At 39.5% G+C, this 12,560-nt stretch overlaps 1 protein-coding gene across 1 annotated transcript; it reads right to left on the bottom strand.

Annotated features, from left to right (window-relative positions):
• Positions 1-311: 311 nt before the first annotated feature.
• On the bottom strand, positions 312-10,862 carry LOC122068653 (protein unc-13 homolog). Its single transcript, XM_042632521.1, has 5 exons — positions 10,115-10,862; positions 5,178-6,047; positions 4,083-4,523; positions 1,717-1,906; positions 312-1,631 (listed from the first exon to the last, which is right to left on the bottom strand). The coding sequence occupies exons 1-5, from the start codon at positions 10,613-10,615 to the stop codon at positions 709-711; spliced, it is 2,925 nt and encodes a 974-aa protein (XP_042488455.1). The 5' UTR covers positions 10,616-10,862; the 3' UTR covers positions 312-708.
• Positions 10,863-12,560: the final 1,698 nt, after the last annotated feature.

Here is a 12,560-nt window from a genome sequence, read left to right on the forward strand (position 1 = left end):
AAAAAAAAAAAAACCAATAAAAAAAATTCATATGATCAAAAGAAGAGTAGAACAATACATGAAAAGAAGCATCTTTAGATTGGGTATATAATCTACTGATTCTCCCTGAATAAGAACATGACATTACTATTTAAATTAATAAAGTTAGAAATAGTCCCAATCTCTACTATTTTCCTAACTACCAACTCGGCATGACTGCATCTTATCAGTTTCCTCCCAGGGGAAGGGGAACACTTCACCACATCTCAGGGACAAAAGAGAAAGGTAACAACAACTCTGAAAAGAGAAGAGGGGGGGGGGGGGGGTAGGAATTCTCGCAATAAATGATTTTGCTAATAGAAATCAGAGATTTAAGACTACATATCTAATTATGGTGTGAAAGAATGACAATGAATATAAACCCAATGATAATAATACTAAACCCCCCCAACCTCAAACATCAGCCCCTGCACTTCCATCTCCAACCCTCTGATATCTTCCCAATTCACTGATGGCATGAAGTCAACTAGTAGCAGATCTCAACTAACAGCATAATAAAAAAGACTAAATAAACAAGTCTCCTATCAACAAGACCCACCCACAAATACACTATACAAGAAAGTATTTCGCTTCAGAAGAGATCAACCCTCACAGCCAGAGAAAACACTACAGAAACTTACTACCCGAACAATCTCATAGAAGCATTTTTGCCAAGGTCATACCTCATAGTCACAGTTTCTTTGGCAAATTGTAGGTCTTCTTAAGAAACTTCGTAGCTGCTTCATCATCTCTGTAACACAAAACGCGTAGGAGTGTATTTGGTTCATCTCGATCCCACTGCCCTGAAGTCGGAGGTAATGGGAACCTGGATTTGGAAAGACCATAGGTATCCAAGGTCCTGCGCTTAAAATTGTCAATGAGGCTTTGGGAATTCGCACGGAATAAGGGGAGGACATCCCCAACAGTTTTTGAGGACTTCTCTATTACATCAGAAGACAACCCATCCCCATTGGACCAAAACAGATCTTTTAGTGATTTGAAATCGTCCTCTATTATTTGAGCATCTTGCTGTGAGAAAGCACGTGACGGGCCCCCAGCAAGAAGCACCAACGAGAATCCATCAAATGAAGCTTTCATGACCTCAGTAATCAAAAGGGTACGAACTCTGTTATGAACTGTTTCTGCTATGATTCCTAAGTTCTTCTCGAGCTCTGTAAGCAGAGGTTCAATCCGTGAAGATGCTGGTTCCCCAACATATAAACCATCCCATAGAACATGGCTTAAATCATGGAAGATAATTTTGTAAGCCGTTGCCTCAGAAAGTTGTTGGATTCCTTCACGACAAGCAGCTGCTGCCAAGTCAAACTTCTTCCCCAACCCGTTTGCAAAATCATCTGCATGAGCAGATGCACAATTCCTTAGATGAGTTACTATTCGATTCTCCAAGACATCCAATTCTGTCCAGATGTGCAGCAAAGTATTAATACGGACACACAGCTGTGGTATTCCAAGGGAGCTGTCCCCATTCATCGTCCCAACCTGAGATTTCCTCCTCTGAGTGCCTTGTGACTTCTCTTTCTTCTTTGACTTTTTTGATCCCATCGTACATCGAGTTAAAGCTGGCATACTGGGGGCAAAGGTATTCCGCGTCCCTATAGAGGAAAATAGTCATTAACAAGATTCAGATATGGAAACTCATGGATTAAATAATAAATCTTCTAGGTTGGACATACATACCACAGCCAGATTTTGCCTTGGTTATGTAGTGCTGAAGACATCTGTCCATGCCTGTCATCAAGTCAGGAAGTAAAGCTGGATGCACGGGAATTGGCAACTGAAAAAATCCATCCAAATTCTCGTTCACAGTTCGTAGGACTTCAACAGCGGAAGGAGCTATATTTTCTTTGTTCACTCTTGGGTTCCATACCTAAAAATACATAGTTGACAAAGTTAGGCGAGGAAATAGCCAGACTTCAAATTCAGTTCACAGAAAAGAAGTATTTTTTCACAAAGCATGTAGAAATACAGAATGAGAAGAAACGATAGACAAGAAAATAAGGGAGAAGGGAGCTGTATCCACTACCCCTCAGTTCCTTTTACAGATTTGATCAATAGGAGCAAGTTACGGTGGAAAAAACTGTAACAAAATAAAGCCATGAAGCCAAGTGTGCCCTTCCTGACAACTCGAGCTTTTGGATAAGCGGTTGTAACATGGTCGGGTGTTCGATCCTTGGTAATTGCAAGGAAATGTGGTGTTGTGCCCCTGCGACATGTACCCTTGGTGCCATGTGTTGGTGTCATGTGCAGAGCCGTGTGTGTGAACCTGTAGGTACAGAGGATGTTGATATACATTGTTATGTACCCTTGACAGCTAGAGCTTTTAGGATAAGCAGTTGTAATAAGTACTATTAATACAATCCGGGGCTTGAAAAAACCCGTTTTGGATCGTTTGGGCCCGCCTGAGTTCCTCAATAGGTCAATATGTAATGGGTGTGGCAATCTGGTAAATAACCAGAAATCTCAAGGGACCACTTGGTAGGTAATAAGAAAGGATATGAAAGGGTTTATTATTGGAACATGGGTAGACATGGAATGAAAAAAAAAAAAGAACAAAGTATAACAAGGAAAAAGTGAAGGACGATACGGGAAATCAACTTCAAAAAAGGTAATATCACTTTTTTTTTGTGGGGGGGGGGTTGTCTGGGTAACTCCAGATGCAAACCAGAGGCAGAAACCTAAACCAGTTCGAAGGATGGTTCTCTCTCGATAGTACTCAGATGGAAATGAGATTTTGGGACAACGTCGATTTACCCCAGCCCTCTGAAATCCAAATGGCAGCCCAACAAAACAGTAGCCAACCTTGTAAAGAAAACTTCCTAAAATTGCAGGTAGCGGCAGGGATAAACTCTACACTGTTTACAGATAAATATATCAGAGCAAGACAGTTGAATGAGGAAGGAGAATCTAAGGTTTGAGTCACCCAGGGAAGGGGTTCCATCGACCCTAATTTCAGGGAGAAAGGGTTTGAGTATATGGAGCTCGATTTAATCCCTGGTGGCTGCAAGTACTGCCAGCAAGAACAACAGGGGAGTGAAGAGAACATAAAGCAGAAGAAGGAAAACAGAATGGGATGTAAGGAGAATATGAGGAATAAATCAAGGCAAAGGAAGGAAAATGTAAGCGGAGGGAGAAGAAGAAATCAAGGAAGGAAGAAGGAGAGGAAAGGATGTATGCCAACAGAAGGCTCACAACATGATACACAGATACAGCGACCCTGTTAATCTCTAATTCACTCAATTCAATTTCCTATCTCCACTGGTAGGTTACATTGCATATTAATAGATAAAACTCCTAAAAATTAGAAACTAACTAAAAACAGGAAACTTAAATTAAGTCGGAACCAAACCACTGCATAGCTAAATAAAAAAAAGAAAAAAGAAAAAAGATTACAATATCTATGCCAATAAAGAAAATAATTGGACCAAAAAGTTGAAATGGGGCGGTTCTGTCTTGGCTTGGGTCTCCATAGTGGGTCATTCCAGTCTAACCATGATAACACAACTGCATCAACTATCCATTAAATTCAATGAACAGGAAAGAAGTACAATGACCCCTTGTACAGTGACTTTACCATGACTCTTCTTACACTTGACAGGCTGAGCTGATAATCTGCAGCTCAAGTGGATTCTGCTATGTTCAAAGTCCATTAGCAACTTACATACCATAAAAAAATGTATCTCCGATATGATTAAGCGTTAATTCATTTCTTGGTTTTATTTCTAGAAAGCATGATTTTCTAAAACATAAAATCACAACATCTACATCTCCGTGAGCTTCCCATGGAACCTAATTACAAATATAAAAAAGTGATACATCTTTCTACGAAGTACCAGTGAATTTCCAGTGGAACAAAAGGAGAGAGCATCTGCCTTCTCATGATTTAGTTGTTCCCATGAAAACCTAATTACAATTATATCAAAGTGAGAGAACTAATTATATGCTAGTACCGTTAGATAATTTTTAAATATGTCAGTCAAAAAGCAAATGGTAATCAACTCTGAAAGGGAGAAACAAATCCAAGAAAAGAGCCAGACATTGCACACCTCTTTCTGCAGATTACTGTCCACCCATGCCTTCATTGTGTCCACTCTTGTTTTGATCCATGCCTTCACAAGATTGGCAATTGCAGTATCAGCCTCAAAAGGAGGCATCTCACGGATTATTGCCTTGCCACCATCTTCACTGTCTACAGAATCTTCAACAGCAATCTGCACAAGATCTTTCTCCAACTTGTCTGCGGCTCCCAACACTTGTACGGCATCGGGTGTGAGCTCTGTTATACCCGAAACAAATTGCTTCAGCTCATTCCCATAGCAAACATGAAGAGTGGCGACAGCAACACCTGCCGCAAAAGGATGAAATTTCTTCAATATGGGACTAAACACCTCCTTCTCATTAGCTGCAAGCTCACCAATGTCCTTTGCAAGGATGCAAAGGACAGGAAGAGGATTGGACCTCCTGCTTGAGTCTGCCTTCTCCATTCTCTGTTTCAGTACAGATAAAACCAATCTTTATGTCAAAAAAACAGAAGCAAAAGCTAACTTGATATAAATAACAAATATCAATGGATAGTAAAAGAAAAGAATTATTCAGGAATACACAGAAATTGTATTTTGGGCCCATAATCCCCGATCGACCCCCATTCATATACTTGAAGAAACAAATTGTGATCCAATCAATTGGGGTATAGCATTGGCCAAAAGAGATTGAGGTGAAATTTCACAATAAACCAATGCAAATGCATTTCTTGCTCGACCACAATGCTACTATATCGAGATGTGCACATTTTAGCTATAACAGAGGCCTCAGTGGGTAAGATCCTACAGTAGCATATTTTTTAGGCCGGGAGAAAGAATCCTGCCCATCTGGCATTCCCTACGCTCAGACACAACTGGGTGTGAAAGGATCCAGCTGCCCCCACGCACGTTGGGTATTTTCATGCCCAGCTGTGTCTGGGTGTAGGGGGCGAGGATGGGCAGAGTTTCTTTCCCCTTTTAGGATTTTCCCATTAAATAGGTTGCCCAATTACAACAGCCTAGACTTTGAGTCAGATGCAAACTTGAGTGTTAATGGAGTTCAGGTCTACCATATAAAGCACATTATCAAGGTAAAAAATATACAAGAAGATGTAGACTTGCCTGGGCAAAAGCTGTGCGCAGAGAAGATCTAATGTAAGTGTCAACCCTGTTGCGAGCCACATCAACTTCTTCTCTTCTTTTCCTGCGGTATTCATGAGAGATGTCTTCCACTAGGATCTTGGCTGAAGTTACCCCTAAAGAAACAATATTCTCCATGGACTCAATATTAGTGCGGTTGAATGTGTCATGGTAAGCAAGAAGCCTTTTTTCTGACCACCCCAGTATTGAACTCAATGTCGGACTCAAGACCTTTGAGTACACTGGATCTTTCGTTGACTTTGCATCTTTGGTGACTTCTACTAACTGATTATTGGCAGCAAGTAGTAGGTCATTTTCTACTTGGCCAGTTGTAATATAACGGTGAAACAAAACCCAACAAAAGCAAAGGTTATGTAGCATCTGATTCATTCCAAGCATCACCCATGTCTTCTTTATAAGTTCTATAACCTCATCAACCTCCTCAATAACAGTTGTTCCTTCGTTAGTATCAAAACAAGCTTCTAAAAGCATTTGGTAGAGTCGAACATTAAATGGATACCCATCTGCCCAGTGGCATGTGTCTGTGGCAGAACCATCAAATGATCTGCAAGCAAGAGACATTACAGTGCTTCGGAGGAATTGCATCGATTCATTGTTCTTCCCTGTTTCTATGGGTCTCTCTGAAGCACCAGAAATTATCTGTCGAAGCCGTTGGGATCCTGTATCAGACTTGCCTATAGGCAGATGAGGATGTAGGAGCAGTCCAGCCTCAAGAACCTTCAGATTTCTTGTCTGCCAGGCTTCATATTCTTGCTGATCAGTAAAATCTGAAGATTTGAACTGTTGCAATAGCTCCAATGGCAGAACCATCGACTCGATGCGTCTTCCAACCTGTTACAAAGCATGAGCAAGAGCTTGTCAATACTATATACAAAGTCTTAACAATGAAGTTTCTGTGCTTTATTTGTGTCTTCCCTTGCAGAAAAGGAATCAAATGTAATATTCAGAAAATGCAACTATATTTAATAGACATTGTCAGAAAACGCATTTGTTCTATCTAGAAGAATAACAAACCAAATTTCTAGAGAATCAACAGCTATTCTGTCACAAGGTCTGATGTGGTTTTCCAGTTAAATAGAATCACTAAGGCCTCGTTTGGAAGGCAGGGAGTTGATTAGGAATGAACAGTAGGAAATCCTGAGATCATTTTCAAGGATTTACAAAACATGGACTGTTTGGTCGACTGGGTGGGGATGCAAGTTTTGCAAAGATATTCCCACCGCTGTGTGTCTTCCCACCCCATCCTCTCAAAAATCCAAACAAAATCCACTGGATTTCGTTCGAGCTCATGTGGGAAAGTTGCAACAGTCGTTCAAAAGATAATAAAATAAAAAACCGAGAGAAGGAAGAAAGGGAAAAAAAGATAAGACTGAGAGGCAGCTGGTGCAACTGAACTCTCATTCAATCACCTTAAGGATTTGTTCAAGAAGAGAGCCCCCTTAATTCCCAGTAGACAGTTTCTGACTAGCACAGAATGGGAGAGCAAGAGAGCGCAGGCGCTCATGTGTGTGTGTGTGAGAGAGAGAGAGAGAAAGAGAGAACAGTCCTGCAAATTCCAGCAGTGAGATCTGAGAAGTGAGTGTCAGTGTGATTTCTATGACCAAGAAAAGAAAGCCTCTCAACCATGGTTCTAAATCTCAGGTTTTGACCAGGTTTCAACCTTGGTCGAACCGAAATTTAAGTCGAAATTTCCAAAACCTGGTAGAAACCAGGAGTTTTTCTGCGCTATTTCTAGAAATTTGGGTAAAAAATTCCAAAACTTGGTCATCTCAGGGTGGGTTGAAACCATTGAAACTTGCAAAATTTCCGATAATTAGAACTGTGCTTCAAACTGGCAAGGCACAGCAATTTCAGGAACCAAAATCAGGGCTGCAAATCTCTGAAACCTGATCTCTGAATCTGGCATGTGGCAGCTTCACACACACGTGACCAAATTTGCAGGGGTGGGATAATTGCCACAGGTATTGCCGAACATGACCCCTAGGCTACGAGCTTGATCACCCTTTCATGTGATGGCAAGACACGTTGATTTTGGGAGCAACATGGCTTGCTCTATGACAAGAAAAGGAGACTCTATGAGACCAAGTTAAACAGCCTGCAGAGGAACCTCATCCGTCAGTGCCTAGACACTTAGTGGGCTGGTCACCTATGCAATAGGTGCAGCCACTGCCCTTGTGGGTGAGTGCCAGCCGCCAACACCATGGCTTCCTCGACCCTTATTTTTACACCTCTCTTGTAGGACATTATGGCAGTTTTTGTCAATTTAAGGTAAATGAAGGGTATTGTTGGAAATTTGATGGAAAATAAGTTATATTTTTGTCCGCAAAATCTGATACCATTCCTGGGAAATAGACCAACCAAACAGGCAATGGGATGGGAAATTTTTTTTTTCTCCCTTTAACTATCCTCCAAAACCCATAATATGCGGGCCCACCTCACCCTCCCCACCAATCCAATGGGGCCCAAAAGGAATAAAAATAAATCCTAAAAACAAACCACCAAGATTAACACAATGAATGCATCAACAATTTGGTTGGAGGAGAAAATGAACTTCAGAAGCCAGGGAAGTTCGAACTGCACAAAGACTTATAGGGATCTCTGTCTCCCTAGAAGCCAACAGAAAGTGGCAAGCAAACAAACAAATGATAGGATTTCTCAGTGCTGTTACCACAATATAGAACCCTATCTCCCACTAATGGACAGACCACACTGACCTCCTTAAGAAGCTACTCTAAAGGCAACTTTACCATGCCAAAAGATGATTTTCTACGACAGCTCCTCTCCGCTTTCCAGAAGCCTATTCCATGACTAGCAGAAAGTAAAAACCAGATTACTCTCATTACTTAGCAGCGGTCTGCAGCAACTCCTTACCATAAGCTCGACCTTTCCACACTAAAGCAGTTGAAACAACGGGCTAAAAGATACTTGTTTTTTAGCCACAGATGTGCCTGAGACTGAAACCTTATATCTTGACAAGTTGACAGTTTGGATCCGACAACAGGAAATTCAATATATCCTCTGGACCTAACCACAAGTATTGAGTCATCCAGTTAGTAATGACACCAGTTCTGTCAAAGAGAAGGAAAAAGTTGGAATACTTGCTGGAGCATCTTCAATTAGAGTTCACCCACATAAGATACATTCCGACTTTGAAGCAGCAAGACATATCTTAAAAGTGCTAAATGACTGCATCCAGCATGTGGAATTCTTGTAGTTAATGCCTTAAGACTCACCACCAGCACCTCATAATGTAGAACCATCTGCTAAGGCCAAGGCTTGGCCCAATGCCATGCACTTGGAGAAGTTGATTCTCAAGCCATTCACAGCACACAAGAAGCTTTACAGATTACAAAAAAAAGTGTCCTCTGAACTTGCAAATGAGAAACAGCCAACACCTCACCGCGAATCTTAATGCCTTCAGCTGAGCTGTGTTCACCAGCCCTACTAACCAACTAGCTAAAACATCAGTAGCACAACATGGAGGAGATTAGAAAGGGAGAAAGCAATGCCTTGGCAAAGGTGCTTGCACTGCAAAAGAGGAGCACAATCTCATTTATCCTCTCCTTTTGACGATGAAACCTAATTGTCAAGAAAAAAGATGGAAAAAGAAGACCCTTTCTCCTTTCCTGAATCAGTGAAAGGGCTAGGAATTAACCTAAAATTCGTTACTCCAGTGTTCATTAAGTCAACCACATGAGCTACAGGCTTGGAGCCCAAGCAGAGATAGTTTTGTAACTAACTGCTTGTCTGAACCACCTCCCAGCGATTTAGCTGCCTTCCCAGTTATTGGATAATCGACACCAGAGTCCAGACACCAACCTTTCAAGAGTCCGAAAACAAAGCAACCATTTGGGAAATTTCCTTCTGCAGCATATGCGTCAAAGCACCCATAATAGCAATCAAAGTGTTAGCTAAGTACTCAGATAAAGGTAAGCACCTTGCTATCATGACAATGCCATAGTTACTGTAGTAGCTGCATGAATCAAAGGTTCTGGCCCATACATGCACTAACAAAAAAATAAATAAATAAAAAACAAACAAACAAATACACACACTGGGTTGAAGGAGCAAGTCATGATTACAGTGCAGAATCCAGCAACTGAGCTAAAGAATTATCATTGAAAAAAAAAAAGCCAAGATCAGCTGTCCAACAGGAAATCAAATCCATTCACATGTTTTTTTTTTTTGGGGGGGGGGGACACAAATCATAGTCACAAAGCCTAAATTCAACAGAAATAACTCATCAAGAAACAAAAATTTTTAACACAGCAAATTGGAAGTAAACTTTTTGCCTGACAAAGAAAAATAAGAATTCACATATGAAATTTTAGTAAGCCATTTTTTATCTTTCTTGACCTTGTCGACCGAACACTTAATACATACACTCCATTTAATACAAACACTCCATATACTCAATACCATACAAGATAATACAATACGAGATACTTAATCTTTCTTCACAGAGAGATAAGAGAAGCATCCGAACTATCAGAACTGCTGTCTGGGTAGGTACTAGCAGTATCTATCAACCAATCATTGTAGGCTTCTAGCAGCTGTTCGGTGCAGGGGTCAGGCAGTCGACCTGTTTGATGAAGTTCCCACATCATGAAATTAAATAATCAACTACAATACACAGAACCTCCTACCTTGATGCATACCATATAAACAAATTCCTCTTAAATAGAAAGACTACAGAAAAAATACATAAATAAATAAAAAAGAATGCCATGCCTGAGAAAATACCATCTACATCTACACAGACACCCCAAACATAATCACAATAAGTGAAGGATGAACTTCCAATCTCGACGATCAAAGAAAAATTCAAACTTTATGAGGAAACAATTATTCATTAAAAAAAATTAAAAAATTAAAAAGAGCAGCGAAATGTAACTCACCTGCCCTGCAGCAATTCTCAGCAAGCCCCTCCTAATCCTGGAATCGGCCTGCTCGGAAACCCCCATCTGAGCCCTCATAAGCTCCCCAACAGTGGCGGGCTTCTTCGACTTGGACGGACTACTCTCCTTTCCTGGACTCTTCTTCGAAGATCTCAACCCCAATGCCTTCTTAAAATTACTAGCAGCAGTAGAAGTGAGTGATCTCTGCAAGGAAGGCGAAGTAGAAGAAGGCGAAAGAGAAGAAGCATAAGATAGCAACGATGAAGACGGGGATCTCTCATTCTTCTCTGATTGTGGAATGAAAGTCAATGGCTTTCCACCGGAAGGTCGACTAGCACTGACAAATATTTCATAAGCAGTCTCTCGGAACTCTGAATCAGATAAATTCCCACGAAATTCGCCAAACGGAGAAGGGAGATCTGGGACTGGCAATATGATACCGTTACCACCCATATCTCGCTTAGACTCTCCCAGACTTCTATCTTTGAAGAAATGAGACATTGATGCTTGATGGAGGTATATCCCTGATCCCTGTATAATGGGATGAGCAAACACCAAAACTCACTCACTTTCTCTCTCTAGTTTTTGCTTTTTTGGTGTCTCTACTCTCTAAATTGATAATGGAGAAGAGACACTGATGGGCTTTGTTCTTCCTTAATTTACAAGGGATTCTTCATTTTCATACTGTGCTTATAAATGTAACAGAGAGAGAGAGAGAGCTGGCAAATGGAAGGAAATGGGTGTACGGTGGGGTATGGAGGCTTACATCTCAAAGTGAAAGGGAAAGTGGTTTTGTTTGTAAATTACCCTTTTACATTTGTTTATGAAATCTAAATATGAAACTCAGATTAAGATATTGACTGACAGCAACAATGAAAACTCTCTTTTTCTTTCCTTTTTTAAGAATTAAAACTCTTATTTTTACGAGACGCTTTTAGGGTTTTCTCTTCCAGTTCCTTGGTAGCAAACTGTTTTTATATTTGTTCTCACTAAGGTGTATTTTTTTTAAACTCCTAAAGATGTTAAAACCAAATCGAAACTGTTTACTGAAATCAAAATCGTTTAATAAATTATTTGGTTTAATTCTACCCTAAAAGGAAAAAAAAAAGATTTGATTTAGTTTTAAACCTTCTAAACTAAGGATTTGAATTTGAAATTCAAACTGTTTATTGGAACTGAACCGAGCCGTTTACACTAAAACCATAAAACCGTTTAATAAATGGTTTGATTCTAGTTTCAAGTTTAAGACCGATTAGTTAAATGGGTTGGGTCAGTTTTAACCGTTTAATCCATTGGTTTTAAATCGAATTGACACCGTAAAAATTGAACCTTTAAACCATCAAAATCGATCCGATTGACCTATATAACGATTAAATATTTGGTTGTTTTAACAAAACATAATGGTTTAATTTAGGGAAGAATCAATGACCAAAAAGGTTGTCCAATAGTCTATTCAATAATTTACTCCTATTATGTAATTATGTAGTTAAAACATTGCTTGTTCAATGCTTCATTTAATCTAATACAAGATTGAAGCATTTATCAACAAAAAAAAATTTTAGTAAGCATGTGAATAAACTAGCAAACCGATTGCTAACCATTTAAAAACCATACAGAATAAACCACGATCAAAATTGTTTAAAACAGTGAAATCAACACCATTTAAAAACCGTAGAACTGAAACCGTTTACTAAACGGCTGCGGTTTTAGAAAGTACAACCGTTTAGGTAAATGGTGCGGTTTTAGTTTTAACCAAATAAATGTGAACCAAACCAAACCACATCATATACACCGAAATCGAACCAATTAACACCCTTACTTTAAACTGATGGTTTAAATCCATGTAACCATTGAACCAAATACAGACTAAACCATTTAAGACCCATTGCCTCTTCTTTCCGTCTTTGTCTTCAAGTTTCAGAGTCACAAAAAATCGAGGTCAGAACCGTTTAAGTACTGTTAACAAATCATTATGAATCTATTATCTCAATCTGGTAACAAAACCAGAACTGTCTACAAATCGGTCACAAACTGAAACCATTTAATAAACGGTTCGATTTCAGTTTTTATCTACTACTTTCTGATCCAAATTGAACCAAATCATTTAAATCCAACAGTATCATTTAACATCCTTATTTCTCACTAATAATTCTTTTGGATTAAAATGAACACAATATCCGTGTGGACCATTCCATTTCCATCCTTACAAGTTACACCAACTCCTTTGGTTAAAATAAAAATTTAAGAAGGTTTTGAATAAGAAAATTAATGAAAGGAGAGAAATTGAAAGCCAATGGGGATGGTCACAGTCAAATGGTTTTGAAGGAAATTAAGACATGCCAATGGAGGGCTTAACTAGTCTCAAAACAAAACGTAAAACTTAAATAAAAAAAAAAAGACTAGTCTTTCTACTTTCAAGTTGCAAATTTCAGGTTTCTAGGTTTCA

This window comes from Macadamia integrifolia, chromosome 2 (assembly GCF_013358625.1).
Source record: "Macadamia integrifolia cultivar HAES 741 chromosome 2, SCU_Mint_v3, whole genome shotgun sequence".
NCBI lineage: Eukaryota > Viridiplantae > Streptophyta > Magnoliopsida > Proteales > Proteaceae > Macadamia > Macadamia integrifolia.